The sequence below is a fragment of the Fragaria vesca genome, linkage group LG1, assembly GCF_000184155.1.
Source record: "Fragaria vesca subsp. vesca linkage group LG1, FraVesHawaii_1.0, whole genome shotgun sequence".
In the NCBI taxonomy this organism is placed as follows: domain Eukaryota; kingdom Viridiplantae; phylum Streptophyta; class Magnoliopsida; order Rosales; family Rosaceae; genus Fragaria; species Fragaria vesca.
The window spans coordinates 13,650,000-13,663,822 of NC_020491.1; the positions used below are offsets into that span (position 1 = coordinate 13,650,000).

The 13,823-nt window shown below is 40.1% G+C and overlaps 2 protein-coding genes and 1 pseudogene across 2 annotated transcripts in view; all 3 read left to right on the forward strand.

Moving 5' to 3' along the window:
• The window catches only part of LOC101305314 (probable LRR receptor-like serine/threonine-protein kinase At1g56130-like), a 12,480-nt gene extending 8,901 nt beyond the window's left edge, over window positions 1–3,579 (forward strand). Inside the window, exons 21-24 of the mRNA XM_004289268.1 lie at window positions 1,965–2,175; window positions 2,266–2,497; window positions 2,600–2,750; window positions 2,916–3,579. Of these exons, the coding sequence (XP_004289316.1) occupies window positions 1,965–2,175; window positions 2,266–2,497; window positions 2,600–2,750; window positions 2,916–3,332 (1,011 nt within the window). The 3' untranslated portion in view covers window positions 3,333–3,579. The remainder of the gene's footprint in view (window positions 1–1,964; window positions 2,176–2,265; window positions 2,498–2,599; window positions 2,751–2,915) is intronic.
• Window positions 3,580–4,729: 1,150 nt separating this feature from the next.
• On the forward strand, window positions 4,730–7,753 carry LOC101305607 (annotated as a pseudogene).
• Window positions 7,754–8,725: 972 nt separating this feature from the next.
• Window positions 8,726–12,202, forward strand: LOC101305892. Its single transcript, XM_004289269.1, has 3 exons — window positions 8,726–9,013; window positions 9,892–10,640; window positions 11,674–12,202. The coding sequence occupies exons 1-3, from the start codon at window positions 8,726–8,728 to the stop codon at window positions 12,200–12,202; spliced, it is 1,566 nt and encodes a 521-aa protein (XP_004289317.1).
• The last annotated feature ends 1,621 nt before the right edge of the window (window positions 12,203–13,823 follow it).

Below are 13,823 nucleotides of genomic sequence, written 5' to 3' on the forward strand. Positions count from 1 at the left end.
TTGGAATTCGGCGGACTCGCAGGGGAGGGAAAGTGATCGGGGACGCTGCTGGAGGCCGCTGGGGTGGAGGCGCGCCATCTTCGGAGCCTTACGGTGGCAAACAGAGGGGCGTCCGCACTTTAAGGGCGTGCGGACGTCCTCCTCTGATCCGGACTGTGTATATATATATACACGATCGTTATCAGGTGCGGACGTCTGCACGGCTCTTAAAGTGCGGACCTCCCTCCTTTCGCCACCATATGGCACCGGCGAGGGCGCACCTCATCCCAGAGGGCTCCAGCAGCTTCCTCGACCACTTTCCATCCCCGGCGAGTCCGCCGAATTCCAGTTTTTCGGCGAGATTGACTTTGTTTGAAGTTTTGGGTGATATGGCCGGAAAACTGGAATTCAGCGGACTCGCCGGGGAGGGAAAATGGTCGGGGAAGCTGCTGGAGTCCATTGGGGTGGAGGCACGCCCTCGCCGGCTCTGTATGGTGGCGAACAAAGAGACGTCCGCACTTTAAGGCGGTGCGGACGTCCGTATTTGAAACGGATTGTATATATATATATACACACACATACATACAGGGCCTTCCAACGAGGGATTCTTTTTTTTTGTTCATTTCTAGGGATAGGGTATTTGACAAACTTCCCGATCACTAAATCACATTTCCACCGTTTAGTTTGTATGAGTAGTTCACTTATGGAAATTTTCAGAAAATTGGGTGATCGTTAAGTCATCCAAATGTTTGATTTATTTTTAATAATCTTAAACGGTGTAGGTTTGACATAAGTGTTAAGTTTTTTGTTTTAATCTCAGTCATCCAAGCCCATTAAAAAACAGATTTAATAGTGTGGGCCTATCCCTAAAAGTGACAAAAAATAGGGATCCCTCATTGGAAGGGCCCCCATATATATATATACAGATTTTCTTAGGTGCGAATGTCCGTATTTATTCTTACGGTGTGGATTTTCACTTTACACTCACTTTTCAATCGAATTTTCACATCTCCACCGTCTAGTATTTAGATACTAATGTACAGATCATCTCTACAAAATTTCAGCCAATTTGGTTGTCATTAAGGCACTCAAAACTGCGTTTTTCTGTTATAAACATGAACGGTTCAAGTTCGACAAAATTATGTTCATCCATTGGTTTAATCGAGTTTGAGTGCCTTAATGATAACCAAATTAGACCAATGGATGAACATAATTCTGTCGAACTTGAACCGTTCATGTTTATAACACCGTTCATGTTTATAACCAGTTTTGAGTGCCTTAATGATAACCAAATTGGCTGAAATTTTGCAGAGATGATTTATACATTAGTATCTAAATACTAGACAGTGGAGATGTGAAAATTCGATTGAAAAGTGAGTGTAAAATGGAAATCCGCACCGTAAGAATAAATGCGGACGTTTGCAGCTGAGAAGCTCTGATATATGTATATATATATATACAGAGATTCTCAGGTGCGGACGTCCGCACCGCTTTACGGTGTGGATTTCCGTCTGTACGGCGCCGCGCTAGGGCGCGCCTCCACTCCAGCAGTTCCACGACCACTTTCCATCCCCGGCGAGTCTGCCGAATTCCAGTTTTCCGGTCAGATCGCCCAAAACTTCAAACAAAGTCAATCTGGCCGGAAAACTAGAATTCGGTGGACTCACCGGGGATGGAAAGTGGTCGGGGAAGCTGCTGGAGTCGGCTGGGGTGGAGGCGCGCCCTCATCGGCGCCGTACGGTGGCGAAGGGACGAAAATCTGCACCGTAAAACGGTGCGGACGTCCGCACCTGAGGAAAGTCCTATATATCATGTATTTATTTTTAGATCCTTTTGACATATGTATCCCATCCAATTTTATTGTTGGCGAGATTATGAAGTTCGAATGTCCAACACATTGAGCTCTTTAATTGCTGACTCTTTCACTACTGATACTGGCAAGGTGCATGCAATAATCTTGCTGAACATTTTATTTCGATTGACAGGGAACACTTAGTGATGGACGAGTTATTGCTGTGAAGCAATTGTCTGCAGCATCCCACCAAGGAAAGAAGCAATTCGTAACTGAGATTGCCACTATATCCGCTGTGCAACACAATAACCTGGTAAAGTTGTATGGATTCTGCACTGAGGGAGTTAAAAGGCTCCTTGTCTATGAGTATCTGGAGAACAACAGTCTTGATCAAGCATTATTTGGTATGTGAACAATTGTTATTTGTTACTGCACAATGCATGATATGATACAAAACACTAAAAGAAATTGTTCTTATGGATTGCATGAATCAGGAAAGAGATGTTTAAATCTTGATTGGTCAACACGTTTTGATATATGCTTGGGCATAGCTAGAGGTTTAACTTATCTTCATGAAGAATCAAGGGTTCGAATTGTACACAGAGATGTGAAGGCCAGTAATATTCTGCTTGATACTAATCTCATCCCCAAGATATCAGATTTTGGTTTGGCTAAGCTTTTTGATGATAAAAAGACCCACATAACTACCCGTGTCGCTGGAACAATGTAAGATCTTTCAAGATTCAGTTACCTTATTTTGTTTTCAGATATTAGTTTTTCTTTTCCTTTCTGTATTACAAACATGTTATGCTATTGTCAATGATACAGTGGGTATCTTGCACCTGAATATGCCATGCGTGGACACCTTACAGAGAAGACCGATGTCTTTGCCTTTGGTGTTGTGGCTCTAGAAATCGTCAGTGGTAGGCCAAATTCTGATACGAGTTTGGGTGAAGAAATGACTTATCTTCTTGAATGGGTAAGAACTTTGTTTCTTTGTTTTCAGTTTTTGACTCTTATTTTGTTCATTGTTTTATGATTCTAAAAGGACTTCTTGAAACGCAGGTTCACCATTATATGCCGCTTGAGTTATTTTCTGCATATGTTACATTTTTCATGATACTATTGTGTTCATGCTTCTTAGGCTTGGCAGTTGCATGAAAACAGACGGGAAGTTGAACTAGTGGACTCTAGATTGTCAGAGTTCAATGAGGAAGAAGCACAACGAATAATCAAAATAGGACTTCTGTGCACTCAAGCATCACCACTGCTACGACCATCCATGTCTCGTGTAGTGGGAATGCTTTCAGGAGATATGGAAGTGACAACAGTAACTTCAAAGCCCGGTTACTTGACAGACTGGAAATTTGATGATTTAACTACAGTCACCAGCCTAACAAAACTGGATGATGTAAGTACTGTAACCAACCTAACTCCTGATATGACGACTAGAGGAACAGATTTTAGCTTCAACAATTCATCGGCAAGTACAAGCATCATGGGGCAATCACCTCCAATTGCCATTCATTCTATGTCTCAAAATAACGTTGATGGTGGCTAAGAACATAAAGGTCAAATGTTTTCATTTCCTTGGAGAAGGGCGTGAGAATATATACACAAGACTTTTGATTCTAAATATGTATACATGTGTATATACAAAGAGAAACGCTTTGTGATTGTTTTTGTATCTCATAATCTCATTCTGTCTTTTAGTTGGATCAGCCTAATGGTTAAGATAAACCAGAGCTCTTGATCTTTTTGTAAATGAAATAGTAAATGAAGAACTTAGCAACGTACTTACAAGTTATTAAAGAGTGTTCCTTCAACATTCAGGGTTGGTAAATGATGGAGAGAGGTCTATGAATGCCTAGGCTATACATTGTCACGAATTAAACGAATAGGGACAAACACCAACTCATGAAGTACTCGTTTCAACCGATTAGCAAGCACTTTCAAAATCAACTAGGAAAGAACATGAGTGCCAAACATCCTTACTACAAGGAATGACAAAGATTGTGAAACTATTGAAATCCGATCAATGAGCTTTCTTAATTCTTTTATTGTTTCGTGAAAAAAAGATGAAATAGAAAACAAAAAACAAAAAACTTAATAGAGAGAGGAATTTTTTCGACAATAAGGCTTTCTAGGTCAAAAGGTTAATTTCTCGACGCATATGAAATGCTCCAACAACATAGTGTTTTGACCATTTTAACGGTCTCAGTCTCAAACCTTAATTAGTGTAAGAGCCACGAGGTCATTGAAGTTGTTGAGTTGTCGCCCGAGCTTGGGGCACATGTTAGCTATATGCTAGGTTTATAACAATTAAGTTGCAAGAACATTTACGTCATTCTCATTCTAAGCCCTATATGTAATTGTTGTAACTCTCATTCTCAATCAATGAATATAGACACAATGTAGTCTCCATATCCTTCTTCCTCTCCTCTACTACTGTTTTAGCATTTACATTTAATAAAATCCATGATTTCTAGCAGCACATATAAGATAATTTAAGATCCGAGTTTTAGTGAGCCGGACCATAGCTATCGATGTCAATTGAGCACGAAGACCGTCTTGTAGAAGATCGTCACATATCAACTCAAGAGATCTGCTAGATGCCTTACCATTCCGGCAGCTACTTCATCTCAAAAGAGCAAAAATTAAGGAAACTTGATACAAAAGCAGATCACGAACTTCTTGCATGCAAAACTTCCTCCTGTCCTTCCATAGAAAGCAATCTTACTATTTCTGTATTTGTCTCAATAACAACATCAACCTCAAATCCCCGACCTTACTTGTGTAAAAGAATCCACTAGGTCCCACAGTCATTCCAACCTCGTCCAAAGTCAACCAGAAAATGTGACCTCTGGTCTTCTCCAAAACTCTGATTCGTCTTCCTCTGTTTTGGACTGGGGGCTGAGTGTCCTCTGTTTTTCAGTGCAAACAGAGAAAGCTATGAAAATGAAACCAGAGACAGTGACACTGGTGCTGGTCAATCTAGCCAGTATCATGCAGCGTGCTGATGAGTCTCTTTTGCCAGGAGTATACAAAGAAGTGGGTGCCTCTCTTCACACAGACCCAACTGGGTTGGGGTCTCTGACTGTTCAGATCCATAGTCCAATCCTCCTGCTACCCTCTTGCTGCTTATCTTGCTATGCGTCACAACCGTGCCCACGTCATTGCTCTTGGTGCTTTTCTCTGGGCTGCTGCCACTTTCCTCGTTGGCTTCTCCTCTACTTTCCTTCAGGTCTATTTCTGAATTTCTCTTTTGTAGCTCAGATTGGTTACCTATAGGCTTCTTGGGTATCTGCTTACATAGATCTAAGATGGATGGGTTTGTTGATCAGTGAGGTTGTTTGTGTTTTCTGGGTTGATTTTTATATTCTTGAATAGTTTAATCTTGTAGTTGATAAGATAGATTAGTTAGTTTTGTCGATGTAGCGTTGGTTTTCCCTCATTGACAAGGAAAGTGGTTAAAGCACTCATCTTGATGATGGTGTAGCTGTGCTTCATCTGGAAAGAATGGTGTACCTATAGGAACAGTATAGGTTATTTGAGGCGAATTACACATAGTATAGGAACAGTAATGGTTGTCATCATCTGTTGAAGTTGGCATCAGTTCGGTTTCTGTTTCGCCTATTTTAACTTCATTTTATCTACCGTGACAAATTGAAATTGTCCTAAAAAAATCAAGCCTTTTCAATAGCCAATTCAAACCTAGCAGATTGTCTGTTTTTTTTTTTTTTTTCCCCCCTTTATTGCATAATATACTTAGGCTCCTCCATTACTGGAAAAAGCTCAGGCTGTGTATTGTCTGTTACATGAACCACATATTGTTAGGGTTAAAACTAGTTCTTAAGTATGAGTTAAGATGATGGCATGAAGCCCCTTTTGGGACTGGTGCATTGATTAACACATCGGTGGTCCTAACAGGAAATCTGGGTTCCATCATCGGTGGTCTTTTTTCTGTACTAATAGCCTCCACTTCAGTAATGGGTATAGATGGTTGGAGGATTGCATTCCATATGGTTGGGCTCGTTAGTGTGATAGTCGGGATGTTGGTTCGCCTTTTTGCTAATGATCCACACTACATAGAGAATAATGGTAAAGCGAAAGATGAAATGCCGCCTACTTTTTCCGAAGAAATGAAGGAACTGATTAAAGAATCCAAGTCAGTTATCAAGATCCCCACTTTTCATATACTCATTGCTCAGGGGGTCTTTGGATCATTCCCTTGGTCAGGTTTGTCATTTGCTCCTTTGTGGCTGGAGCTTATTGGTTTCTCCCACAAAGAAACGGCAGTTCTCTGGACCATATTTGTAATTGGCGCCTCACTTGGAAGTCTCTTTGGAGGAAAAATGGGGGATGTCCTTGCAAAACCGTTTCCCAATGCTGGGAGGATAATTCTTTCCCAGATAAGTGCAGGATCAGCCATTCCTTTTGCAGCTCTTTTGCTGCTGGGGTTGCCTGATGACCCATCCACCGGATTCATGCATGGCCTGGTGTTGTTCATCATGGGATGCTTCATTTCCTGGAATGGTGCAGCAACTAACAAGTACGTATATCTTTCTTCCAAATTCTCCTTTTTCTGTCTCAAATTGTTTAAAAGCTTCTTTTTTCTTGTTCCTTAGTCAATGTTCCTCCTATTTTGTTGTTGGCTGGGGAAGAAAGAAAGAGTGAATTCATCTGTCATTGAGTGGTATGACTGCACAATTCTGCACATGTCATATGCATTCCAACTTAGTAAATACTCTCATCTAGCTTAGGCAGTCTTATCTGCAAGATTGTCGATTTAGAATTCCATTTTGGTATAACGTACTAACATAAGTCTCATTGCGACTGAATTGAAGGACAGTTAATAAGAGTTAGATACTTGGCGTGGTGACCAACTGATTTTCCACTTGTTTGCATGAAGTCCGGAATAAGTTTCCTCTTGTCTTTGCTGAAATGAACTTTTGAACATGTTTGTTTTGTCTGAATTGGGGAAGTTATGAAGAAAGTTAAATACTTATCACTCTGATCAGTTGTTTCAGACTTTCTACTCTGGCCACAATAATTAGCAGTCTGGAATAGCGATGTTCTAGTAATAATAATAATAACACTGGCACTGAGCTCTTTTCAATTAGGTTGGAAAGGTCCTTCATGTGAAAATTTAACCTGCAACTTTTGTGAGATATACAAGTTATGTCAACATTATGATTTTAAATCTTCTCCGAGTCATTTGAGTTATTCAAAAGTTTTTTGGTCATGATAATTTGATTTATTTCTGTCTGTATGCCCCCTGGTCTCAACTAAATAGTTCTTCTTTTGCCTTTGCTTTTAATTTTTCTTCAGTGGACACCGAAATGTTCACTCTTAGCATCAAGTCACGGATGAACAAATGTAGGCATGAATTTTCAAGTAAATTCACATATGCACACCATTCATTGTACCTCTTTGCTTGAACTTTTAATCCTTAGTGTTAATGATTAAGGTTGTTAAATCATCTTCGCCAGAGTTACACTTCAGTGCTGCTTGTTCATTTACTTGTGTGATTCTTGTGTAATAATAATTGTTATGCTAATGGTAACGAAGTCTCGTATATGTCTAGGTTTTTATGTTTGGAACTCTTCAAATATCTAAGCTGGATACAGTCCAATATTTGCAGAGATCGTCCCTGAGAGGTCCCGTACGAGCATTTATGCTCTAGATCAATCTTTTGAATCCATCTTAGCATCATTTGCTCCCCCAGTTGTTGGGATTTTGGTCCAGCACGTTTTTGGTTACAAACCAATTCCTAAAGGATCATCTGACTCTGTAGAGATTGAAACAGATAGAGAGAATGCTGCAGCACTTGCCAAGGCACTCTTTACTACAATGTCAATTCCTATGACACTCTGTGTCTCAATCTATTCGTTCCTTTACTGCACATACCCGAGAGACAGGGAACGGGCAAAAATGCAGGCTTTGATAGAATCAGAAATGCAACAGCTGGAAACTAGTTGAGCTGCATCAGGAGAAGAATACTCGCAACTTGATGTCTCAGAATCAAAAGTGCTGAATGGAAAAGATGAAAGTGATATCGATGTAGAATATGCAGCACACGAGAGCATTGAGTTGGATGACAATGATGAGAAGTCTCTGCTCTCCCATCAGCTAAGTTCCTCAAATATGAAAGAGTAAAGGAATTGCCCAGCTGTACTGTTGCGTCTCCGTTAACCAACTCCTGTACAAAAAAAGCTCCATGACATAGCTTCGACAATCCCATCGAGTCTCTTTGACGTGACAACCATGAGAGTGTTTTTTCATACCAATTTTGTTACTCATACTTGGTATGTTCGGAAATGTTCCTCAATCTAAGAAACACCATGTACGCTGGCTATCTGCAATTGCCTTTGGTCCGGGACTAGATGATTAGACAAAGCTGGAAATAACTCAGATGCTAGGAGTGCCAATGGTGGACTGTCATGAGAAGTATTTGGGACTCCCAACCATAGCTGGTAGAAACAAGAAAGGTATGTTCAAGAGAATTAATGAGAGACTGGACTCTCATTTACAGGGCTGGCAGTCTACAATCTTACTACAAGGAATGACAACAATTTTGAACCTAAAACTAGGAGTGAACTCTGATCCTCGTTTTTTCTTGATCTCAGTTTGCAAAAATTTAGGTAAATTAAGAAAAAAAACAGATCCCGAACTTCTTGCATGCAGAACTTACTCCTTTGTTTCCATAAAAAGCAATATTACTATTTCCAGATTGGTCTCAATAACAGCTCAAATCTCCACTGCTCCACTGCTCCACCCTAAACCCATCAAACCCCAGCCCTACACGTGTCAAACTCGCCAAATCCACTATATAATCGTCCCAAGTCAACCCAAAATGTTACCTCTGGTCTTCTCCAAAACTCTTCCTCTGTTTCAGACTTGGGGCAGAGTCCTCTGTTTTCAGTGCAAAACAGAGATTAGAGAGCTATGAAAATGAAACCAGAGACTGTGACATTGGTGCTGGTCAATCTAGCCAGTATCATGCAGCGTGCTGATGAGTCTCTTTTGCCAGGAGTCTACAAAGAAGTAGGAGCCTCTCTTCACACAGACCCGACTGGGTTGGGGTCTCTGACTCTGTTCAGATCCATAGTCCAATCCTCCTGCTACCCTCTTGCTGCTTATCTTGCTATGCGTCACAATCGAGCCCATGTCATTGCTCTTGGTGCTTTTCTCTGGGCTGCCGCCACTTTCCTCGTCGGCTTCTCCTCCACCTTCCTTCAGGTCTATATCTGAATCTTTCTCTTCTATTTCAGATTGGTTTCCTATAGTGTTTATTGGGTAGCTGCTTACATAGATCTAAGGTGTGGTTGTTTGTGTTTTATGGGTTGATTTTGATATTCTTGAACAGTTTAATCTTGTAGTTGATATGATAGATTTGTCACTTTGGTCAATGTAGTATTGCTTTTCCCACAGTGACAAGCAAAGTGGATTAAAGTACTAATCTTGATGTTTTGCTGGATCTAGGAAGAGTGATGATTGAAAGGAAATGTTATATTTGTTTTAGGCGAATTAGTTGCTTCCTTTTTCTATGGAAAAGAAAAGTTGGAGTTTTGGCTTCTGTTTTGGCTATTTTCGATATTGAAGATCTCTCAACAGTGACAAAGTGTAATTGTCGTGTAAAATCAAGTGTGTCAATAGCCAATTCAAAAGCTAGCAGATTGTCTTTATATTGTTTTTTTTTTTTTTTTTTTGTTCCTATTTAGCATAATATAGTTAAGCTCCTCCATTACTAAAAAAGCTCATTCTGTAAACTGTGGTGGTGCCAGTTGCATGTAGCACATTTTGTTGTGTTTGAGTTGAAACAACTTTATAATTGTGAGTTAAGATGATCCCCCTTTTGGGAATGTTGCATCTGTCAACACAAAGCTTGTAGTTATGAGCCTAGATCATAAAACCTTAAACTTGTTGGAAGTAAATAAGCTGTAAACAACTGTATAACATGGCAGCTGCTACTGAAAATGCAGATAACAAGTTCTTCATGTACATTGAATTGGTTGTTTGCATGTTTTATGAACTCGACTTTTCTGACTAAAGAACCTGTTCTATTTACTTGATTCCAGATTATAATACAGCATTTAGTTGTCTGATTTGGTTATTAGGTTGCTATTTCAAGAGGTTTAAATGGTATTGGACTTGCCATAGTTATTCCTGCCATTCAGTCACTTGTTGCTGACTCAACAGATGATAACAACCGTGGAATAGCATTTGGATGGCTACAACTAACTGGAAATCTAGGCTCCATAATAGGTGGTCTTTGTTCTGTACTAATAGCATCCACTACAGTAATGGGTGTAGCTGGTTGGAGAATTGCATTCCATCTGGTTGGGCTCATTAGTGTCATAGTTGGGATATTGGTACGCCTCTTTGCTCATGACCCCCACTATGTAGAGAACAATGGTAGAGCTAAAGATGAAACGCCACATACTTTTTCAGAAGAAGTGAAGTTCCTGATCAAAGAATCCAAGTCAGTAATCAAAATTCCTACTTTTCAAATACTCATTGCTCAGGGGGTCTTTGGATCATTCCCCTGGTCAGGTTTGTCATTTGCTCCTTTGTGGTTAGAGCTTATCGGCTTCTCCCACAAAGAAACGGCAGTTATCTGGACCGTATTTATAATCGGCGCCTCACTTGGAAGTCTCTTTGGAGGAAAAATGGGGGATGTCCTTGCAAAACCGTTTCCCAATGCTGGGAGGATAGTTCTTTCACAGATAAGTGCGGGATCAGCCATTCCTTTTGCAGCTCTTTTGCTGCTGGGGTTGCCTGATGACCCATCCACCGGATTCATGCATGGGCTGGTGTTGTTCATCATGGGATGGTTCACTTCCTGGAATGCGCCAGCAACTAACAAGTACGTATCCTTGTTCCATAGTGCCCTTTTTCTCTCTTACAGTGTCTACACTTTTACCCTTTTTTCTTGTTTTTCTAAATGTTCCTCCACTTTTGTTGTGGGGTGGCGAAGAAAGGAAGAGTTTTGTCATTTGAGTGAATGAGTGGTATAGCTGCACAATTCTGGACATGACATATGCATTCAAATTTATAGATACATTCGTCCATCTTAAGCAATCTTATCTGCAACCATCAGTTACTGTTGATTTAGATTTTCATTTAGTTACAAGGTACTGTTAATCCTCAGTGCGACTGAATTGAGCGAACAGTTATTTGCAGAATTGATACTTGGCATAGTGAGCAAATGATTTTTCACTTTCACAATACTAAGCTAAGTCTGAAATAAGTTTCCTCTAGTCTTTGCTCAAATGAACTTTTGAAGAGGCTTGGTTTTACTATGTTGGGGAGGTCTATAAAGAAAGTTCCATACATGTCACATGATCACTGGTTTCAGATTTTCTATGTTGGTATGATAATTAGCAGTCTGGACTAGTGATGTTCTAGTAATACTAATATTAACACTGCGGAGGACTGTGAATTTAGGTTGGAAAGGTCCTTCATGTTGAAATTTAACCTGCAACTTTTGCAAGCTTTACCGGTTATGTTCAACATTATGATTTTGAATCTTTTCAAGTCATTGATTTTATTCAGAAGTTTGTCGGCATGTTTATATGTCCCCTTTAGTCTCAACTATATAGTTCTTCTTTCGCCTTAGCTTTCGAATATTCTTCAGCGAACACCAAACTGTAGGCATGAATTTTCAAAGTAAATGCACACCCTTCATTGTACCTCTTTGCTTGAACTCTCAATTATTGTAGTGTTAACCAGTTGTGCTTGTGGAATCATCTTCCCTAGAAATACACTACAGTGCTGCTCGTTCATGTACTCATGTGATGTTGTCATGCTGTGCAATTATAATTCTTGTATTAATGGTAAAGAAGTCTCATATGTGTAGTTTATTACTTAAAAGTCTTCATTAACTAAGCTGGATACAGTCCAATATTTGCAGAGATTGTCCCTGAGAGGTCCCGGACGAGCATCTATGCTCTAGATCAATCTTTTGAATCCATCTTGGCATCATTTGCTCCCCCAATCGTCGGACTTTTGGTTCAGCACGTTTTTGGTTACAAGCCAATACCTAAAGGATCATCAGACTCTGTAGAGATTGAAACCGATAGAGAGAATGCTGCAGCACTTGCCAAGGCACTCTTCACTACAATGGCAATTCCTATGACACTCTGTGTCTCAATCTACTCGTTCCTTTACTGCACATACCCGAGAGATCGGGAACGGGCAAGAATGCAGGCTTTGATGGAATCAGAAATGCAACAGCTGGAAACTAGTTGTGCTGCATCAGGAGAAAAATACTCGCAACTTGATGTTTCAGAACCAAAAGTGCTGAATGGAAAAGATGAAAGTGATATCAATGTAGAATATGCAGCACACGAGAGCATTGAGTTGGATGATAATGATGAGAAGTCTCTGCTTTCCCATCAGCTAACTTTCTCATGTATGAAAGAATAGAGGAATTGCCTAGCTGAACTGTTGTCTCTGTTAACCAACTCTTATACAAAAAAGCTTCATCTACACAGCTTCAACAATCATCGGATGCTTATTGAGTCGTTTTCACTTGACAATTATTGGAGTGTTGTCTCTTACCAATTTTGTTACTCATACTTGGTATGTTCCTCAATCTAAGAAATACCACGTACGCTGGCTATTTGTTTATTGTCATAAATGAAAAGAAGAAATTAAGGTTTTGTTGTTGGAGTTGTTTCTGCAATGGCTGCTTATCCAGTAATGTAGCTCACTAATAATAAACACCAAGTCCAATTTGCTTATTCCTTTTCCTTCTATAACATGGTTGTGGTGAGGGATGACATGCCTTTCAGATTTATTGATCGTAAACGTAACTAAAAGAGTTTCATGATTCTGACAATCGTTTCAGTATCCATCCACAAGATAGACAAGCTAGGGAGGTTAAGAGGCACTGTGGCTATAATACGTCAAGATGAAGCTCCACAGAGGGGGTGAAGAAGAATGCGATTAGTCTTTCAGTATCCCAGCAATCGAGTCAGTCACAAAGTTTGTTGAGACAAAGCCCAACGCCCCGGTTTTTGGTATACAATTCCGGGCTGGCTCTTTGTGTGAAGGTTGAACACTATGAAGATGTCTTCTTCTACCAAGTTCCTTTTGGGGTTACTTACCTCTGAGGTACTTTGGTAAGGTTTTGTACCAATGCACCATAGAGCAACTCCCATACTATAGATGATGCTCCGTGTGTCAAGGTTATAACTCCTTCAACTCGATCCTGACTGATTCACTAACAATAGATGAGTCCTAACTTGATCTTCTATACAGACTTTTGCTTACTTATCATCTTCTTATTCCGTCCCCTAGTAGTTTGTATAAAAGCTGGTTTCATTTATAGTAGTGACAAATGATAGTAAACATTATGAGCAAATATCATACATTGCACTAATTTATAGTTTTCATCCTCAACTCAAAAGGCAAACACACTGATACCAATTTTGACAAATAAGTTCATCAGGAATTCTTGTTTACACAAAGTGTAAGTCTTTCCATTATTTGATACTCAACCGGTGACGTACTCTAAAGACACAAACATAAACGTTATTTGGATTAAACACACAAACATAACGTTATTTGGATCAAATTCCAATGTCTCAACAGCCTATGATCTCATGCATCCAAAAAGAAAGAGAATGATGCATATACATACAAGTAATGGAGTGATACAACCATTATTAGGTTTAGAGAATGGTTTAGCTCATCCCTTTAGGTATGTAAAAGGCCCCGGCAAAGTGAGGGTAGGGACGTAGCTGACTCAGTTGGCATGATTACGAGAAATATGGGTTCAGAGAATTGGAATCATGAAGAGGGAGCAAACATGATGAGAATAAAGGACGGTGGGTTGCATCAGGCAAATTAAGGACCCACCTGCATTTTCCCTCCTCCCCGGCCCTTTATGAATCGCTGGCTTCCCTGCTCGCTGGTGCTTATTCTCAACGTCAATGAGGCTTCTCTCTGGCCAATTCTGTATTCTCTGAAAGCTTTTGCAGCTGGGGGAAGGAGACAACTGACAGATCTAATCAATGGTTGCACACCCAACCAAAAGTAGTGT

What these genes read in the sequence shown, in the direction of transcription:
- LOC101305892 (XM_004289269.1), top strand. Translation starts at nt 8,726, where the DNA reads ATGAAACCAGAGACTGTGACATTGGTGCTGGTCAATCTAGCCAGTATC. An exon ending in TCTCCTCCACCTTCCTTCAG is followed by an intron (nt 9,014 to 9,891) that starts GTCTATATCTGA and finishes TTTGGTTATTAG; the next exon opens with GTTGCTATTTCAAGAGGTTT. An exon ending in AATGCGCCAGCAACTAACAA is followed by an intron (nt 10,641 to 11,673) that starts GTACGTATCCTT and finishes AGCTGGATACAG; the next exon opens with TCCAATATTTGCAGAGATTG.